This window comes from Lepidochelys kempii, chromosome 1 (assembly GCF_965140265.1).
Source record: "Lepidochelys kempii isolate rLepKem1 chromosome 1, rLepKem1.hap2, whole genome shotgun sequence".
NCBI classification, from domain to species: domain Eukaryota; kingdom Metazoa; phylum Chordata; order Testudines; family Cheloniidae; genus Lepidochelys; species Lepidochelys kempii.
Window position 1 is genome coordinate 221,839,184 of NC_133256.1, and position 20,700 is coordinate 221,859,883.

The 20,700-nt window shown below is 38.2% G+C and overlaps 1 protein-coding gene across 1 annotated transcript in view; it reads left to right on the forward strand.

Annotated features, from left to right (window-relative positions):
- PTHLH (parathyroid hormone like hormone) overlaps positions 1 to 20,700 on the forward strand; it is a 154,430-nt gene that overhangs the window by 1,088 nt on the left and 132,642 nt on the right. The window contains exon 2 of the mRNA XM_073315351.1: positions 15,450 to 15,501. Within this exon, the coding sequence (XP_073171452.1) occupies positions 15,455 to 15,501 (47 nt within the window). The 5' untranslated portion in view covers positions 15,450 to 15,454. The remainder of the gene's footprint in view (positions 1 to 15,449; positions 15,502 to 20,700) is intronic.

The window sequence follows — 20,700 nt, forward strand, 5'->3', positions numbered from 1 at the left end:
ACTTTAGCTGTACCACATTTTTTTAAGCATTATTCATTTTTCCATGAGATAGTTACCACTCCCTGCCACAGTGAACCATCCCAGAATACCCCCAACCAGTACCTTAGGGTTCTCCCCTTGAAATTAACCCAGTACTGCATCCCTCAAATAACTCCCACTTCTCCATCCCCCTCAGTTACACAAATCCCATGGGACATCCTAGCTGTGCCCAACCCCAAGGAGCTTCCTTTTCCAGCCCCCCCTCTTTACCCTCTAGCCCCCCTCTATAGCCCAAAGGATCCCCCATCTGTCCTGATGTATTTCACCCCCAAAGCCCTCGTTAGCCCCAGAGACCCCTTCCTTCCTTAAATATTCCACCTCTCCCACTGAACCCTACTGCTCTCGCCCTCACATTAGTCCCAGAGACCTCTCCCTTATTGCACCAAACTAACAAAAATGCCTATTTTAAAATGCTGTTTTGTGTGTTTCTAATTTAATTCCAATTTCTGTCCAAATACATTTGGACACAAATCACAAGTAGAAAATTGATCTAGCAAATAAGAAATGACTTTGTTTGAGCTCACCAAGAAGCAAAGCATCTCATACGGCAAGCTCCTTGTTAATTAATTGAAATTCATCTCAAAATGGCCACTTGTGCTTTTACCCTCCACAACAAAAATAAACAGTTCATATCACACACTTTAACTGAAGGTGAAATGGGATTGTTAGGCTCTGACCCAGAGCTGAGCATTTGTGGTTGAGACAAGGGAGAAACTCTCCTTCCCCAGCTTCACCCAGCACTCCCCTTTAGAAGAAGCAAGCAATTCTTCTTATCATATGACTAGAAGGGACCCTGAGAGGTCTTCTAATTCAGTACCCTACACTCAAGGCAGGACTAAGTATTATCTAGACTATCCCTGACAGGTGTTTGTCTAATCTGCTTTTAAAAATCTCCTATGACAGAGAGTCCACAACCTCCTTGGGCAATTTATTCCAGTGCTTAACTGCCCTGGCAATTAGGAAGTTTTTCCTAATGTCCAACCTAAACTGCCCTTGCTGCAATTTAGGACAATTGCTTCTCGTCCTAGCCTCAGAGGTTAAAGAGAACATTTTTTTGAAACAACCTTTTACATACTTGAAAACTGTTATCAAGTCCCCCCTCAGTCTTCTCTTCTCCAGACTTATGAGGGTGCTGTCCCTGCTTAGCAGATTGTCATGCACCACTCAGTGCTCACTGAAACCCTCAGCACCCAGTCAAATTGCTAGTAAAAGTGGCAAGTAGCAGATGAGTTCTCAGAGGTGCCATTACTATCCCTGACCACTTTGTAGTCAATTTTAAACCATTTGACTTGCTCTCTGCTCTGATAAGCAGTCTGGAAGATCCTCAGCATCTCAGTTTTATTTAAAATGTCTTTGTACACATGATCATTTCTTGCACCCTTACAGAAGTTGGATGTCTTGCTCACCTTGCACCAGATATTTATCAAAATTCAGTTATGTTCCTTTGGCCAGCTACCAGAATGCTTGATGCAAAGGTTCTTCCTATCGGTGGCCATAGCTGACACGGAATGTTAAATATGCTTCCACATGAGCAGTCAATGTGGAAAGCAAATGCTAGGCAGTGGCATTTGAGCTGTATTTGAAAACAGTGGGGTTGCATCTGGTTTCTGAGAATTGATTGGGAAGTTTTGTGGTAGAGGGGCTGAGAAACGCATGCCTAAGGGATTTTGGGGTAGTGTTGGCGGAATCTCCAGATACAAGTCTGGGGACCCAGGCTTGAGCCACATGCATACTGCAAAATGACAGGGCTTGACCCGAGTCCCAGGGGGACTCGGCTCACCTGCATCCCAGTTGGGTCCTAGAACCCAATTCCTGAGGGCTTGTTAACCCAAGTCATATTTGTGCGTAGATGGTAGAGCGTGTTGGGTTCAAACCTGAGTCTGAGTCCAAATTTACAGTGTAGTGCAGATGTACCCTGGATGCCTTCTCTAGGCAGTACTTGGAGGTCAAAATTCACTGCCCCTCTTCCCAAATGACACTTCTTTCAGTTGGGTGTGTCAGGGTTGCAATGCCTTCTAAGCAAGAACAGCCTAGTACATCCTGTCACAGAATCACTCACAATTTTCTAATCTTAATAAATGTACGTTAAGCTCTATAATTGCTTAAAACATTGTGTACAAGTCTATCCTTCTAGAAATCCAAAAGTACCAAGTTCAGTGTAAAGACTGTGTTTAGTTGCAGTTCACCGTGTTTTAATGTTTACCAGCCAATGAGTATTAACTGTTCTTTAGAAAACTAACTGAAGTACAAATGCAAAACAAAATTAAAATCTATGATTTAAATCAAGCCATCCCACTTACAGAACCGTTCACTCCTGGGTGACCAGTTCAACTCTGGCCCAGAATGGTAATAAGCGAAAATAGTTATTAGATAACGGTTGTGATGTGGCCTCGGAAGTGAGCTGTATTTTCTGTCTATAAGTACTTTCCAACATTGAGACCTTGAGGTGGTCCCTTCCAGGTCAGCACAGTAACACCTGTTACTGTGTTCACCCCTTGCACACTATTGTAATAAACTTTTTTACAAAGTATGCCTTGTGAGGTATTATTTGAAAACTCATAATTAGCAGATCATTATTGTCCTGGTAAAACACGTGTGCCAGCATTGTGTGTTAAGTATAAGATTCCAATGTATGGTGTTATTAAGATGTATTCCAAGTCTGGGGAGTTGCCAGACCACTTCCTTGGAGAAAAAGGGCAAACTGAAGCCTCCGTCAGGTGTAAACAAGGTCAAATGAGCCATCACCTGCTAAGTGGCTATTCATTCAGCAAAAAAGGGACAGAAGCAAAAAAAAAAAATCTACATTTTAGCAAGGAAACAGCACAGGGTTCCCATCCACACAGTCTGCCTGTCACCATGTTGCCTGTCTGAAGAGGGTTCTCAAAGGAGGAAAACGACCATAAAAAGGAAGGGCAGATACCCCAAATATTCTCTTCTTTTCTTTCTCTTTATGGCATTCACAACACCTGCCAAAAGAAGCAGTGTTGGACTGGGAGAGGGAGTCTCACTGAAAGAAGTTCAGCCAGTAATAGTGCTAAAAAATGTGGTGAGAGAAACTTTGCTTTGAAGCTACTCTAGTTGGTTAAGTTGGGCATTAGTTGCATTTTACTTTTATTTTTCTTGTAACCAATTCTGACTTGTATGCCTCGTTACCTGTGTTCACTTAAAATCTGTGTAGTTAATAAACTTGTTTCATTGTTTTATCTAATCCAGTGTGTTTGAATTGAAGTGTTTGGGAAACTCCATTTTGGATCAGCAAGGGTTGCATATCATTTTTATTCATAAAACGACAAACTTTATATAACCATGTATTGTGCATGGAAGGGCTGGGCAGTACAAGATACACATTTCTGGGGGAAAATCTGGGACTGGGAGTGTTGGGGTGACCCTGCAGCATAATTCAAGAATGGCTGGCTATAGCACTTTCACAATATAGCTGAGAGTGACTGCACACTGCAGGCTATGAGTGAGCAGATCAGGAGTGGTGGCTACAGCAGCAAAGCAGTGAATAGGCATCCAGGTTAGAGGGCAGGGAGATACAACTAATTCATAAATCTGGATCTTACCCTGGGTGTGTCACAGGTAAACTCTAGGTAAACTGAAGAAGACATTCATTAGGGCTGTCGAGCTGGCCTCTTTGTAAGGATCAAAAATTCACTTTAAAAAGTGTTTGGGTTAATGTCGGAAACTATATTTTTCAGGGGTATTAAAAGTAAAGTTCTATTACTGGCTGATAAGCAGTAATGTTTCAGGTTAGTACAGTAAACTTAAAAGTATAAAGTGTTTTGAGTTTTGCATCTTTACAAATGTGTTATTTTATTTCTTTAGGGGTTACCATGTTATTTTTGCTGATGGAATAAACAAGTTCAAAATTTTATATTTTTCATATCTGAAAACTTTGCAGAACTCTGTTTCTTTAATCTATTTGTATCATTTTGAAGATCTGCAAAAAAAAAAAAAAGTCCTGCTCATTACAATTTAAAAACACTTTCCAGACTGTCCAAGACCTAAATGAAAAGTTTATTGTGAAGTTTCAGAGTAGCAGCCGTGTTAGTCTCTAAGGTGCCACAGGTACTCCTTTTCTTTTTATTGTGAAGATGTTTTAGGCTGTATGTTATGGGAAAGGGGCTATGTCAGAACTTGGTACAGCAGAGAATAATGCAATCGTTTTTGTTTTATATATTACATCATTATCGGAGCTAGAAATATTCCATTCATGTTGCTTATGAAATTTTGTGTGTGTCAATCCTTGTTGAATATTGAGAACATAAACAATTTACACATGCAAATAAAAGCCAGCGTATAATTCTTCTGTATTCCGAATGTAAAGAGAGTTAACACCAGGGATGAATACCTGACAGAAGTAGACATAGGTGCTGGAACTAGGGGTGCTGAGCGTGGTGCCGCACTCTCTGGCTTGAAGTGGTTTCCATTATTTGCAGGGTTTACAGCTTGATTAAATGTCTCTCAGCACCCCCACTATAAAAATTGTTGCAGCATCTCTGGAAGTAGATGAAAATATTTGATAGGTAGTTTTAGATAGACTAAGACCATGGTAATTAATGGAGTGTCATGAAAGATTACATTCTAAATAGTCACTTTATATTGACTAATGTAGACTGTACAAAGAAATCAAAGACATGCAAATTCATTCTATGTACATTAAACTATGATAGATTAACCTAGAAAACAACTTCATAAACCATGCAATCCATATTTCTTTAACTTGAAGTGCCCCCAAATCCCTTCTTAGATACAATATTTAGCAACCATCCTCTTTAGAAATTGAAGATATTTTTTGTATATCTACATACTGAAGAGAAGGATTGTCTCACTCCAGCAACCAAAAGCTGTTAACTTAAATCTAATACTTCACCATTTCATGAATGACCCTGAGAGCCTGGCTGGGCAGAAAGTTTCAGTTTCGACATCAATCCTTCAAAATTTAGATTTTAGTAATACAAACCTTTACTTCTGATTAAGTCAAGTAAAAGCTCTCTGTTTATATCTGGTGCTTTTTAAAAGATCTGTAGTTGGTAGTCCATCTGGCGTAGGAGGTGGTGTTGCTTTGACATTTCTCTTCCCTGTTGACTTGCTCTACTTCATCTGAAAATACTCTGCTACGACATTTCCATTGCAACTTTTCTTTAAAGTTCGTTTAGCAATCCTGTCACAAGATACTGATTAAATAATCTTGAAAATTTCATTGGGAATATCCCCAATAATGTTCAGAATATTTTCAATTAGAATGAATTGCAAGCAAAGACAAGGGAACAAAAATTCACCCCCAAATATTTCCACCATTGCGGTTTTACTGGATGTCTTACATTTATCCTTAATGGACCATCAGCACAAATCATCAGTACTTAGCTGCTGCCTCAATTCTGGGTAACTAGAGGAAAGAAAGGAAATATGAAAATTAATTTGCCTCTCCTTAGACTGGCTTACTAAGGCCACATCAGTCCCATTTGTGAAATGCAACAGCCGAAGGAAGCACCGTACAACTTATTTGCTGATTATGATAAGAAATTGATGTTAAGAGAAATACCTTTTGGAATAAGATTGGGCAAAACAGTTAGCAAAAGATGAATTTTATTGTTTGGCATCAATATTGCAGGTGCAAATTACTTGTGCTTCGAGTAGAATTTTAGCAACAAGAATGAAAGTGTAACTTTTATAATACATGGTTTATGAAAACTAGGCAGTTCAATAATTACCCAAAGAAGGTATTTGTCAATGATATTTAATTGTAGAAACAAATGAACTTCTTCATTTATCTTAATGTTATTGCTGTCTCTCTCCGGGAGCGAAATTTACAGACCATGTCTGCTCTGGCACTTTACATTTTACTGATTCAGCCACAGATGGTATTCAGTCAGGTGGTTATGAATGTGGGTAATATCACCCAGCAATATAATTGTTTGTGAGGTATGTAGCCACTCACACATGCAGGTCTTCCAAATAAAACTGTACTTCTAATGTTATGTGATTGCTTGACATTTGGGTTTTTACTTTTTTAAGAGTAACGAGAATGCTCCATGGAATAAATATCAGCAATGACTTCCTTATGTTGCTATAGGTTAATTCAGCACATCTAAATGCTAACATAATAAAGAAAGAGTATCATTTCCCTAAGACTGACAAAGAAGTGGCTGTACTGATAAGGTGGCAAGTATTTCCATTCCATATTTTGAAATATCTGGAAACAATGGGAGATATGAGGGTAATCCTCTTTATTAAAGGTTACTACACTCTTAGTAGATGTAAGATCAGATCATTTTGCTTCCGTATAATATCTTTGAAACCAGTCCAGCTCAAAAAACAATGGAAAGTTTAACTATATGACTTCTTTTCAGTGACCAATGGGAAATAAATTGATGGACACAGTCCACTTTGTGGTAGGCAAGTGTCTGTGTCACAAAAAACATAACTGGAATTACCTTGTACTCTTGAGGTCAGTTTCAAGGCAGAGATGAGTAGATTAAATTTAATGGACAAAGACTGAAATACCGTCTCACCCCTGAAAACCTCACAGGAATTTGCCGGGTTGGTGTATAGAAATAAATGGTATGGAATTTTAACTGGTCCACAGGAGAAAAATTACAGGAGGGGAGCCAAGATATTCTCTGAATAAATGTTAGTTATCTCCTTCTTGTACACTTTTATTAAGCACAGTGGGATTGAAAAAAATTTTATAGTGGGGGTACTGAAAGCCATTGGACAAAACTGTAAACCCTGTATATGATGGAAACCACTTCAAGACAGAGGGTGCTGGCACACCCCTAATTCCAGCACCCCGATTAAGCACAAAGAACAATATTCAGAGTACTTTAGTAAGTTTGAACTGTCTTTGGGGAGGAGACCAGAAGCTAATCTTTTATAGATCCACAGCAATATCTGAATCCACTTCAAAAGCCACTTGAGGATCTGGAGGTAGCATGCCAACAAATAGCCTGTCACCTTAGAGCCTTTTAATTAGGTTAACAAATAGCTTGTCTATTACCTCATACCCTTTCAGTTAGGCTGATCTTATGTTTCCCATCTAAACTAATAGCAAGACTTCAGACTTAATTATTTAAATATTATACCATCTAGGAGCCCTAGTCAGTCACTAGAATCCCATTGTGTGAGACAATGTAAAAGCACAGAACAAAGTTGGTTCTATTATATTCTATATAGGGTCTTATACCACATTCATCACCCTAATATCTAAGTGCCTTCCAGTAATGCATTAGCAATGTTACTTCACATCTCTAATAGGTTGTTCTCTCATCCTTTCCTTAGAGGGAGAAGTATCTGCAGTGGATACTATGTTGCTATGTGTTTATATTTAAAAAGGCACGGTCAAAGAAATGCACCTTGTACTTGATGTGAAAAGTGGTGAGGATTATGAGGTCCTGAGTTCCTGGGAGAGTTTATTCCACAGTCTCAGACTACACCAGGAGAAAGTTCTGTTTCTGCTCTGACAAGACTCACTCTTTCTGTTGAGAGTTGGTAGCCTGTGTTGCTGAGGAGATGTACGATATCATTCTGCTCTTGAAGTTTTCTAAGTGCTGAAAGTTTCATGCCCATGTATATTGCATTGTTGTAATCCAACTGAGAGGTGACAATGGTATGAATAACTGAGGCTAGGTCTTTGTCTGCCAGGATGGGACACATTCCGCTAGACAAGTGACGATGAGAGAAAGCATTACTCATGGATGCTGCTATGTAATGGCTTAGTATCTGTGAGGAATCCAAGAGTACTTCTAGAATACAGACTGAAGTGACTAATTGTGGGTGTGTATCTTCAACCAACAGAGACTTGAAAAAGTCCCTGTCCCAAAGAGCTTAGAATCTAAGCATCAGAAGAAAGACAACAGATGGTATAATAAGGTCAACAAACCCCATACTGAACATAGAGGGAGGAAAGTTTCTCCTGTTTACAAGAAAGCAGCTTGATCACATCCCCATATAGATGCCAGAGCTGCCAGGCACCCATAGCTGCAACCGAGAGAGGAATCAAGACTTGCTATTAAGGGAAGAGTACAGAGTGGAGGCAGAAAGACCTGGGATAGCAAGGTGGTAACAGCCCTGTACTAGGCTACCTCCAAGAAAACAGCCAGGAAACTGAAAGAGACTGCAAACCCAAAAAGGGAAGGGCTGAAAGGCTTAATTGAAAGTGAGGGTCCAGGCACTTACCTGACTGAGAGCAAACTCAGGAGAGTCAATCAGGAGAAGCTGAGACCCCTTGAGAGAGCACCCAAGGGGTGGTGACATGGACACAGACAGATGGGATAGAATAAGGAAACAATGAAACAGTATTAGCATAATAAACTATGGTCTCAGTACACCAGCAGCTTTACTGTTGTCTAGTTTTTTGTAGACATCACAACAAAGGAGAGTTTTAAGGAGGAATGTGTAGAACAATGAAGTGGCTTTGCAGATGTTTACAGGGAGGAGCTCTTCCTAAGTGTGAGGGGCAGCATGTGGCACCTTAGAGACTAACTAAGGTGCCACTAGTACTCCTTTTCTTTTTGCGAATACAGAGTAACACGGCTGTTACTCTGAAACCTAAATATTTTGTGTGTCAGCTAAGGGTTTATTTTTAGTTTCAATTAATCAGCATGTTGGTAAATATCCATGTAAGCAATAATGCTGTACAGGAGGCTTCTTTGTGAAAACATGATGAAAATCAAAAGTTTAAGGCTTAGAGTTTTTTGATTTGCAAGACCAATTCTTTTTAAATGAACTTTTGCATGCATCTCCAGAAGCAATTTATGGACACGACTCATAGTAGTTCAACTGATTTTCCTACAGTATTTTAGTTTCCCTTATTTAATGTTAAAATAAATAAATCCTTGAGTTCAAGAAATTCTAGAGAAAACAATATTGTACAAAGAAATCACCTAGTTAATCATGGAAAACTGCATAAATGCTGAGACTTGGGTTGAGCTGTGAAGGAAATGTACAATTATTCCTGTTTATAGCCATTACAAGCATACTTGCAGTACTTTAAATCAATCAAATCCAGTCAACAAGAACTACGGCTGTATTGAGGGACGGGGGAGCAGATTTTAACAAATTCAGAACTGAAAGGCACAACTGAAAAATATCCTGACAAGAAGAATAGTGAGAGGCAAATATGGCTCCATCAGGAGCTCTTTCATGACCTGAAAATCAAAAAGGAATCCCATGAAAAGTGGAAACAAGGACAAATTACTAAGGAGGAGTACAAAAGAATAACAATGAGCATGTATGAACAAAATCAGAAAGACTAAGGCACAAAATGAGTTACACCTAGCAAGGGGCATAGATTCATGAAATACATTAGGCGCAAAAGAGAGACAAAGAAAATGTAGGTCCTCTACTTAGCGGGGAAGGAAAGTTAAGAACTAGTTAAGAAAGCTAAGGAGTTTGTGCCTATTTTGCTTCAATCTTCACTAAAAAGATTAATAGTAACCAGATACTCAACACAATTTATATGAACAACAAGGAGTAAGGAATGGAAGCCAAAACAGGGTAAGAACAGATTAACGAATACTTCAATAAATTAGATGTATTCAATTTGGCAGGGTCTGATTAAATTCATCCTAGGGCATTTAAAGAAGTAGCTAAAGCAATCTTAAAACCATTAGTAATTATCTTTCAGAACTCCTGTAGATGGGTGAGGTCCCAGAAGACTGGAGAAGGGCAAACATAGTACCTATCTTTAAAAAGGGGGACAAAGAGGACCTGGAAAATTATAGACCAGTCAGCCTAACTTGAATATCTGGAAAGGTACTTGAAGAAATTATTAAACAATCAATTTGTAAGTACCTGCAGTATAATAGAGAATACCCAGTACGGCTTAATCAAGAATAAATCATGCCAAACCAACCTATTTTCCTTCTTTGACAGGGTTATTGGCCTAATGGATAGGGGAAAGCAGTAGAAGTGATTTATCAAATTTTTAGTAAGGCTTTGTCATGTGGGACTGTGTCATTCTCATAAGCAAACGAGGGAAACATGGTCTAGATCAGTGGTTCTCAAAGCCGGTTTGCCGCTTGTTCAGGGAAAGCCCCTGGCACACCGAACCAGTTTGTTTACCTGTTGCGTCCGCAGGTTTGGCCGATCACGGCTCCCAACTGGCCGCGATTTGCCGTTCCAGGCCAATGAGGGCTGCGGGAAGGGCGGCCAGCATGTCCCTTGGCCCGCACCACTTCCCGCAGCCCCCATTGGCCTGGAGTGGTGAACTGCGGCCAGTGGGAGCCGCGATGGGCCGAACCTGCAGATGCTGCAGGTAAACAAACCGGTCCGACGCACCATGCGCTTTCCCTGAACAAGCGGAAGACCGGCTTTGAGAACCACTGGTCTAGATGAAATTACTGTAAAACTGTTGCAGAACTAGTTAAAAGACCGCACCCAAAGAGTAGTTATCAATGGTTTGCTGTCAAACTGAGAGGGTGCATCTGGTGGCACGCCAAAGGGGTCAGTCCTGGGTACAGTACTATTCCATATTTTCATCCTCTTGGATATGGACTGGTGTGTATGTTTATAGAATTTGCAGGTGATGCCAATCTGGGAGGGGTTGCAAGCACTTCGGAGGACAAGATTAGAATTCAATCGGAATTCTTGAAAAATTGGAGAATTGAGCTGAATACAGAAGAAATTCAATAAAGACAAGTGCAAAGTACTACACTTAGGAAGGAAAAAATCAAAGGCACAACTATAAAATGGGGAATAACTGGCTAGGTGGTAGTAGTACTGGTGAACAGGAGCTGTGGGTTATAGTGGATCACAAATAGAATGAGTCAACACTGTGATGCCATTTTAAAAAAGGCTAATATAATTCTGGGGAATGTTAACAGGAGAGTCATATATAAGATATGTGGGGTAAATATCCTGCTCTAACTGGCACTGGTGAAACCTCTGTTGGAGTACTGTGTCCAGTTCTGGATGCTACACTTTAGGAAGGATGTGGACAAATTGGAGAGAGTCCAGAGAAGAGCAACAAAAACGATAAATAAAAAAAAATAGAAAATCTGACCTTCGAGGGACAGTTAAAAAACTAGGGATGTTTTAGTCTTGAGAAAAGAAAACTGAGGGGAGACCTGTTAAGTCTTCAGATATGTTAGGCGTTATTACAAAGAGGACAGTGATATATTGTTTTCTGTGGCGATTGAAGGTAGGACTAGAAATAATGGGTTTAATCAGCAGCAAGGAAGATGTAGGTTAAATATTGGAAAAAACTTTCTAACTATAAGTGTACTTTAGCTCTGGAATAGGAAGCTGTGGAATCACCATCACTGGAAGTTTTTAAAAACAGGATAGACAAACACCTTCCAGGGATGGTCTGTGTTTACATGATCCTGCCACAGTGCGGAGGGCTGGGCTTGATAATGTCTTGTGGTGCCTTCCAGCTCTACATTTCTGTGATTCTTTACACTGTAGCTCTGTGTACACAACTTTTCTTTGAACTTGAAAGAGTGAACAAAGATAGATATAAATTCTCTCCAAACCAGGCTTCAGAACTATGGTTTTTTCTTAAAAATGATTCTTTTGAGGACACAACATCTCTATTTCACCATTTCTATCTGAAATCAATTGCACTTTTTCCTGTTAAGTTTTCTTAGAGTGTTGTAGGCAAAGTTTACCTGGACTATCCTGAAATATGGATTTTGTTTTTAACATATTAAGTTATCCCTCATGGAAGATGCCAGGTTAAAATTACTGTAATTTTAGGATGATGTCCATCCTGACTCCATTGAAGTCAATGGGAGTTTTATCATTAACTTCAGTGTGATCAGGATTTTTTCTCTTTTTTGATTTCCAGAATATCTATAAGAAAATAAGCACGTCCCACCAATTTCCTCAACACACTTTTTTAGTGACTACCTTTAAGGAGTGAAAGGGTAGTTAAGGCTGTAGACTCACTTTAACTTTAGTGTCTCAGAGTGCCATCATAAAAATCCCCAGCACTGTAACTGGGATTATGTGCTTTCCCCCCTTTGTTTAGATTGTTAAAATTCCTGAGGGAATTTAGTACTAATGAAATTCAGACTAATAGCACTGGATTTGACACAAACATACACTAATCTGTGCAGTCATTATGCAAACTACCCACACGCAGGTTTCTCCAGTCATTTCATTCTTGACCTGTGACACTCCTAGAAATCAGCCCTGGACTTCTCATGAACAGAGACTGACATGGCACTAAATTGTACAGTAATTTGAAACTGATATGAATAAATGGGTACTATGACAAGACTGCCAAACTCAATTTCTCTAGTGATTGGAGTCATGGTTTGAACTCTGGTCTCCAGTAGTGAAAAGCATGGAAAATACAATTTTGAAAACCACTCATGTCACGTGGTAGAAATAGTGATTAAGATACAGAGCACTTTGAGGACTTAAGAATTTATTTATTTTTGTATGTTTATTCTTTCCTGTCCACAGAAACCTTACAAGAAGCTACCATTTACCTAGTTTTTGTTGGCTGGGTTTAGATTGGCCAGATTTGGCCTCTTGCCGCCTGCTGCTAGCAGTTAAGAGAAGTGTATGGGATACAGCTCAGAAGTATTTTTAGGTTCAACCCTATACGTGGAAAGGGGCATGACTTGACAGAAATTATGTGTCTTGGCAAGAAGGGCTATGGATGGAACAGTTTTGGCCAGCTGTTTTTCTATTCTATACAGTCAGAAGACAATGACTTTTCTCCTTTGATACCATAAATCTTAAATTTAAAACATTAAGAAATTACCTCAGCACAACAAATAAAATGGATTAACTATTTTCATTTACGCATATTAGTCGGACTACTCTTCTAGACACAATATAAGTTTTGTTGCACCAAACCAATTAGCCTCCTTAGAGGCTAGAGTTCAGAATCTACACAAGAGAATTTCAGCTCTTTAATTAAAACTTTTCTAGCCCTTTTCCTTGCAAAAATTGTCTTGGAAGTTGGAAATTATATAAACTAATGACTACTGTTGAAAGTAACTTGCAGTAGGGCTCTATTTCTGCAGCAGAAGATTGAGCAGATGACCTAACAAGTGAATTTGTGTCTATCTGAAGAATCTTTTTGCCAACACTTCCCACAATCTTTGGGCCAGACTGTATAGAATAATGGAATAATATTAGACAAGAATTGTTTATGAAAGGGGACGTTAGAAAACATTTGTTTTGTAGGCCTGATCAAAAATTCCAAGAGTAACTCTGCTTGTTAAAAATTTCATCCTTTCCTGAGACAGGGACTAAGGCAGCCACTGCTCATTGAGGATGTTGGAGCCTTGTGGGTGTGCTCAATATTGCCATGACAACTACGAGAGAGAAACTCCATTCCTGTACCCCCACCAACACTTCTAGGCGCACACAGTGCCAACTGTTCATTTCTTCAGCAGCACACAAACAGCAGAGACAGCAGCAGTATCACACTGCTGCACCAAGTGGGAGTCCTCCAACCATTATGGCAAATCCCTCTAGCCAGTACTGGGAGGAAACCGGGAACCCCACTCTACCCCACTGTCTTGGATGGAGATCTGCACTCCTCCAGTCCCTCACACCAGCTTGGGAGAGGGCTAGCAGTAAAGAAGACCTGCCCACCTCATAACCTAGAAGGGAGCAATCACTGTTGATGACAAACAATTTGGAAAAGAAAGCTCTACAGAAAGTTAAAATAAACTTCATACCATGTTAGCATTCAGTAAGATTTATTTCCAGAAATAAGTAGCTAGAAAGTAGTAATAGTCAGCCATGTCTCTCAAGTCCTAGGTAAGTTAATGTATTTTTTATTGATTCGGGTGCATTTGGTGCTTCTGGTTAAAGTGGTTTAGTGAAGGGTATATTTTTTATAAGTGGGGTGGTTGTATTTGATGGAAGGGGGAAAAGGAACAGTTGAAAATGTCCACATTACCATTTAAGACAGAAAAAATCACGACATTCATTGTTGCATAGCACAAATATTGCATTATTATGTTTATGCACTCAACGAACATGTGATGAGTCCTGGTAGATGTGAATGGCTAAAAATAATTGTGCAATGACTGTTTTTACAAATAGCAAAAACTCCATAGCAAAAACTCCATATCCACGTGGGGAAGCCTGTTTTCTAATTAGATGCATTTAAATATCAGTCCAACTACTGTACACAAATTTCATTAAAATATGAAGTATGGCTCATTATTTTTTAGGGAAAATAATTACAATCCTACATGTTTGCTAACATGATAGACGGTTTAGTAGAATTTGCTGCTGCCAGGCATAAAAACACACATCAGTGAAGGAGATTTTTTTTTACACATTCATAAAACATCAATCTTAAAGTTACTAATGTGGAAATAATCACAATAAACAAACCTCCCATTTGTATAAGGTTAGACCCTAACATCTACACTCCATTTTTACTCAGACAAAACTCTCATTGGACCAAACGTCGGAAGGTGATGAGCATATACTAAGCATACACAAATCTGATTGATTTCAAGGAGTGTTCTGGCTAAGTAAGGACATCAGGATATGGGCTTAGCCTGTTTCTCAATGCGTTGTTTTTTTGAGTTTTTTTTCGTTGTTTGGTTCAATAATAGGATGTCCCTCAAATCAAGGTCGTTATCCCCACCTCAAAAATGGTATTTGTAATATGGAATAAATGGTAAGTATAATATTAAGCAGTTTATAAGAACACTTTTTTTCCCCAAATGTTCTTTAAGTTTTTGGCAATTAAATTAACCAAAACATGTATTTAAAAGTGCACCTTTTAGGTTTATGGTCAGATGTTTCAGTTGGCAAAATCTGATGGCCACCAATGTGGGCAAGTTTTATTAAACACTCACGGATGGAACTTTCACACTGTATACATTCATAACATCAGAAAGTTATGTCATGACCTTTTGCATCATCATAACCATTAAAATGCCAATATTAGTTGCAGAGAATTACTGTAGGTAATCATTGGCATTCAAGAGAAACTATACTGAACACCTGGTTTGGCCTGGCATCTGACAAATTCTAAGAGTTTAGTTACCAGATGTTTGTGGAACAACTTATGCATGTATGGAAAACTTACAGTTTTCATTTGCATGAACTATTACCAAACCTTTAAAGTAGTGGAAACATCTGTCTTGTGAAAATATGAATTAAGGAAAGAGTCTAATGGGAAAAATGAGATTAAGATTGGCAGGGTCATTCATGAGAATTTTGAATTGAATCTGATCTGTACATTGGAATATTGATACCATAGAGATAATCTCAACAATTATCTTCTTGGATGAAGAGCACAAAAAACAGAATTACATATAAAAAATGAGAAAGATGCTGTTTTATATAAGGCTGCTTATATAATAATTATAGATTTTATCCGTTAGATAATTTCACAAAAATGTACATTTCTAAAATGAAGTAATTGGGGCTATATGTGCCTTCTTCCAAAGAGTTTGCTTACTTTTCTCTTCCAGATTGCATGCTGCAACCAGTGCTTTTGAAGGGACACTTTCATGCTTTCAAATGGTAAGTAAACTTTAAAGTTAACTTTTTTTCCAAAACTTAATGTTCCATATATTGTTAATTTATGAACAGGTATCCTTTCAAGGTATTATTTTGGAAAATCTTTAGGCAGAGCGACAACAGAAGGTGAAAGGCCAATCATTAAGAGGGACAAACTTTAAAAAATATTTCTTGGAAAATTATTAAAGTAGTATAACAAATTAGGGGGAAATAATTTTTGAGTATTCAGTTTGCATATGGTTGGTTTCACTGTTCCTTGAGTATAATCAATTTCTCCTTTGATGTGCATGGGTCTTTCGTACATCAGGTGAAAGAACTTTTTAAATAGGGAAACATAGTTGTAAGACCATAAACATTGGCAAGTACAGAACATGGAACTTTTTTATTCGTTTTTTAAAAAGTGGACTAATTTCAAACTCGCTGTGTTCTTGTAAGATAGCTATCACTGAATCATAGTTCACTTCCTGTCTGAAAAGCAAATAGACCCTTCTGTTGGGTTTGCCTTGCCTTCCATTCTCTAAGGTGATAGGGTTTTTTTTATGTCCTTTGCATATCAAATGGAGTAGATGTTGAGAAAATATTGCTTGATGCTTATGCAATTTCCCTTAAAGTCAACTAGTGTCTTTCCGTTGACTTCAGTGCAAACTGGAACAGGCCCTGGACTGGGATACTTTACACAGCATATTCCCATGAGTATATCTAAACACATGGAGATGATATGATAATCTGTAACACAGGTCCATTTAAGAGAATAGTGTCAAGTACTTTAGATCCAAAATTTGCTTGCCTGCTTTAAAAAAAATAGTTATTGAAATGAAATCACGCCATAAATTCTTGCTCTAAAGAGTTTTCTGTCTACTTCTTGGACAAGATCTGTCAAATCAATACTGGATGCCTTTATGTCAATAGAGTCATATCAGGAAGAAATAAACACAAAGTAATCGTTGGTTAAATTCCATCTCTAAAAATGTAGATATGTTGGAGAAGTGGGATTGCCTGAGATTATTAACGCTTCCTTATGGAGTAGCAGGTGGCTTCTTTTAAATTGGCAGTATGGATTTTTTTAAACAGTTTGGTAAATGTGTGTAATGGGGTTGATTGTAGTTGCATTCCCAGAAATCTTGGAACTGGTACATTTTATAAATTAAAATATGAAATTTATTTTAAACAAAATTTCAGTACAAACTGGCTTTTGAAAGTGTACACTTGCTTATAATGTTTGTAATACAAACACTACAATGCTGTGCTAAATGAGAAAGAACATGAAATTGACTAGAAACAGACCACTGTAGTCCCATGGTCTACACTGAGTGACGAGAAAAATAAAAGCATGTAGTGACAAATTGTTTATTTAAAACTGTTTTAAATAAACTTAATTTAAGTAATATATTATTAAATTAAGATTATTAACACTTTTAAAATAAACAATTTGTCAAATATATATATGGCAGTTTATTTTAATATTTATTTTGATAGTTCTCTTTAGTTAATGAGCTAATATAATATGGACCAGTGATTAGTCCTGCTCCAGGTCTTTTGTGCTGCTCCATCAGTGCAAAGCAGCTATAAAGCTGAAAGATCTGGGAATCCTTGGGCTATAACAGTTTACACCACAACTTAAGTCAGAATATCCTTCAAGATGCCTTAATTTATGCTGGAGACTGGATCAATTTCTGGATCAGGCAAACATAAAGGTGGCTTGAAGTCAACTTTGCTCCACTCCAGTCTTTTTATGAGTGTTCCTTGGCTGGGCCATAGGATCTGAAAGAATGGCTCTACCAAAAGGTGTTTCACCAGATAATGCCAATGACACATACAGCAATGCTTAAAAGAAGTGTCATGGTAAAATACATCAGTGTTACCTTGTGCAACCCCCACTTTTGTTTCTTGTATTTACCTGTCTCATTTTATAGTTAAATTAGTAAGGTTTTCAGGGTAGGGACTTTATTTTTGTTATATTTGTTTAGTATGATGGAACTGGTGTTCCAGGAGCTACTGCAATACAAACAACATAGCTAACCAACATGCACTGCTGAGTTTTGTTTTGACTTTGGGGTTTAAATGAAGCACCCAGAAATCAAGGTGAACCTTAGCTGAAACCACAAAGTTTGGTCTAGATTCAAGTAGAAACATTAAAACTTCACAGTGTCCACATGACACTATAAACCAGCAGAGCTCTGATCAAAATTTAAGTCAGGCTCACCAAAAATGTGTAAATTTCAAATAATCTTTTGAAACAAAGTTCCTAACCAGGTGATATTTAGGTTTTGTTATAAATGTTTTGAATAACTACAATGCTACTTTCACTATTTTTATGTCATTGTAACAGAAACTTTTATTGATGCTACCATTAATAAAATGACTTATCACAAAGAAGATTAAGCAACAAATAAATTGTCATATAGTTTTCATATTGTGTCTAACCTAAATTCATAAAAGTAAGGAGTGGAGGAGGCTGAAATTGTTCTTGGTCTGACTGCTGTCCCTACCATCTTGTTTTGTATTATAGGAGTATAGTACCATGTATAAGATCCCCCACTACTCTGAGAGCTCTCTAATATCTAGGCACAACGGTATTTGTTAAAGATGAAGGTTGCAGTCATAATTCTAAAAGAACATATTGTCCTTAGTCTACACATGCAATTTGTAGTAATGCCAGTTGGTTTGTGCATGCTAATTGAGTCTATGGTCCTACATGTTGTTTTTTTAGGCTTAAACAAGACCACATCACTTCTAATATACCTTTTAAAATGTCCATTAAATTTATATTTAAGTTTTTTTTAAAAAGCCACACATGTTATTTAATTAGTTTATGTGACTAACTATTAAATGAAGTGGTTAGTGAACAAAATAGAAAAATATATGTACAAATTGTAGCTGCTGTTTCACTTTTTGATTTTGGTCTCTAAAAATACCATCTATCAGCTTTCTCAATCCTGGGTTTTAGTTCCTTAAAGTAGAATTCCTTCCACTCATAAGTAATTTTGACCCTTAAAGGCAGCAGTAATGAAAAAGCATGAGCCAAACACCCTACTAGCCTTTGTATGCCATTCTCTGCTGGGGATAAATATTGCTCTCTGAACATTCCAGTCAGTTTGGCTTGACAATGGCTCATGAAAGAACTCTATTGCTATCTCTCAATATGAACTTTGGGCATCGTTTACATGAAATGGTTTTAAAGTTCCTCATCTTCCATGATTACCAGAGAGAACCAGGATGCGTTACAGCAGGGAGCTTAATAAGTGTAGGAACTTCCTGGTTAGGGAGTTCTCTGGTTGCTGCTTAAAGCACAGCTCATTATGTTAGTGTCCTCACACGACATGGTGTCAGAACTGAGTGAATGCTCCTCCTTTAGAGAAAGGGAAAGGAGAGAAAGAGAGCTGCAGACTGTCAGAGCAGTGAGTGCAGAAAGTGGAAAATAAGGGGAAAGTCCTGTGAAAGCAGCATCAGGGAAGAAGCAGAGCCTTGTCTCAGCACAGCAATGGGACCAATAGTACAAGCAGTTGTGTTAGAGAAGTGTGATTTTTGGCAACTCAGGTAGCTATCCTTGCTGAATCTGTGGATTTGAACAATTCTGTATGGCTTCTAGTTTAGCAAAGAAAGCACAAGTATTCCAGGTATATGCCTGGGGTGGTGATGATGATCTCCTATGTACCACAAACACAAACAGCTGTGCTTTAAGCAGCAACTAGAGAATTCCCTAACTAGGAAGTTACTGCAGTTATCAAGTTCCCTGCTATAACACATCCCGGTTCTCTCTGGTAACCGTGGAGGACGAGGAACTTGAAAACCATATTACCCCTCAATGAGGAAAAGAAAGAATACTCTAAAGTGAAAACAACGAGGAGTCCTTATGGCACCTTAGAGACTAACAAATGTATTTGTGCATAAGCTTTCGTGGACTAAAACCTAAATATATACATAAATATATGTGCTATAATATATATTCTGCTTACTGTATTTTTCACTCCATGCATCTGATGAAGTGGGTTTTACCCCATCGAAGTTTATGCCCAAATAAATTTGTTAGTCTCTAAGGTGCCACAACGACTCCTTGTTGTTTTGCTGATACAGACTAACATGGCTACCACTCTGAAATCTAAAGTGAAAGAGGTTCTTAATACCCATTTCATAGACAGACAATACGTAAAAGGGCCAAATTTAATAGGAGGTGCTAGAAACAAGGGGACACAGCTGAGACTTATTATTGCAGTTCAGTCTTGCGTACATTACACATATGGAATGTGAAAAGGAGAACTAATCAGACAGGATAATTGTTGTCAGAAGAGACACCAGTTTATCAGCATAGCTTCAGTGAGACCCAGCTCTCACACCAGCAAAAACAATAGCAAATGTGAGAATGCAAAAACCCATAAAAAGAAAAACAGCATTGTGACTTGCATGCTAGCAGCATAGGGGAGACTGCATCAGACAATACTGACACATTAAAACGTGAAAGAAGCAATTAGACCAAATTTACAACATAAGAACAGTACATGACTAGTAAATGGGTGATTCAAGAACCTTAACAGGAGGGAATTTTGGAAAAGGTGTGGAAAAATATGGCAAAGTAGCAAGTCAGAGCTGGTAACAGTGTCCAGCAAAGAGGCAGAATGAGGGCAATGCCAAAAAATGGGAAACTTTGCAATAGTATGCAGGTCATCAAGAGTAGTACAAATAATCCAAGAGGGAGTGTTGTCTTCGGATAACGAGTCCATACTTCTAGGGACTATATCCTCAATAGAACAGGCAACTCCTTGGTACAAAAGCATGAATCTAAACAGTCGAAACCTTATATTAAAAATTGATACTGTGGTAGCAGTCACTAGAAAAAAATCAGCTCTGGGGCGGAGATCTCCAAATACAATTTTATGTGAGGCTACTAACAATCCATTTGATGTTTGTCGCCAGTTCCCTGGGAAAGTGGAGAAAGACTGGAAAGTCCTTCAACAAATAATATACATAATACAAGGACTGACAACTCCCTTACTAGGGTTGCCTGAATATAAAGACAATACTTAGAAGAGAAACTGGAATGTGTTAATAAAAAAAAGCAAACTATACAGGAGATGTATCCATATATTTTCACAGGTCTAGGAAAGTTGTCAGGAGAATACAAACTATTTGGTGCTATCAGTGACTTCCTTTGCGCTGTCAGGCCTGTGCCACCCCTGTATATTCCTGCTAGCATATGTGCCGACT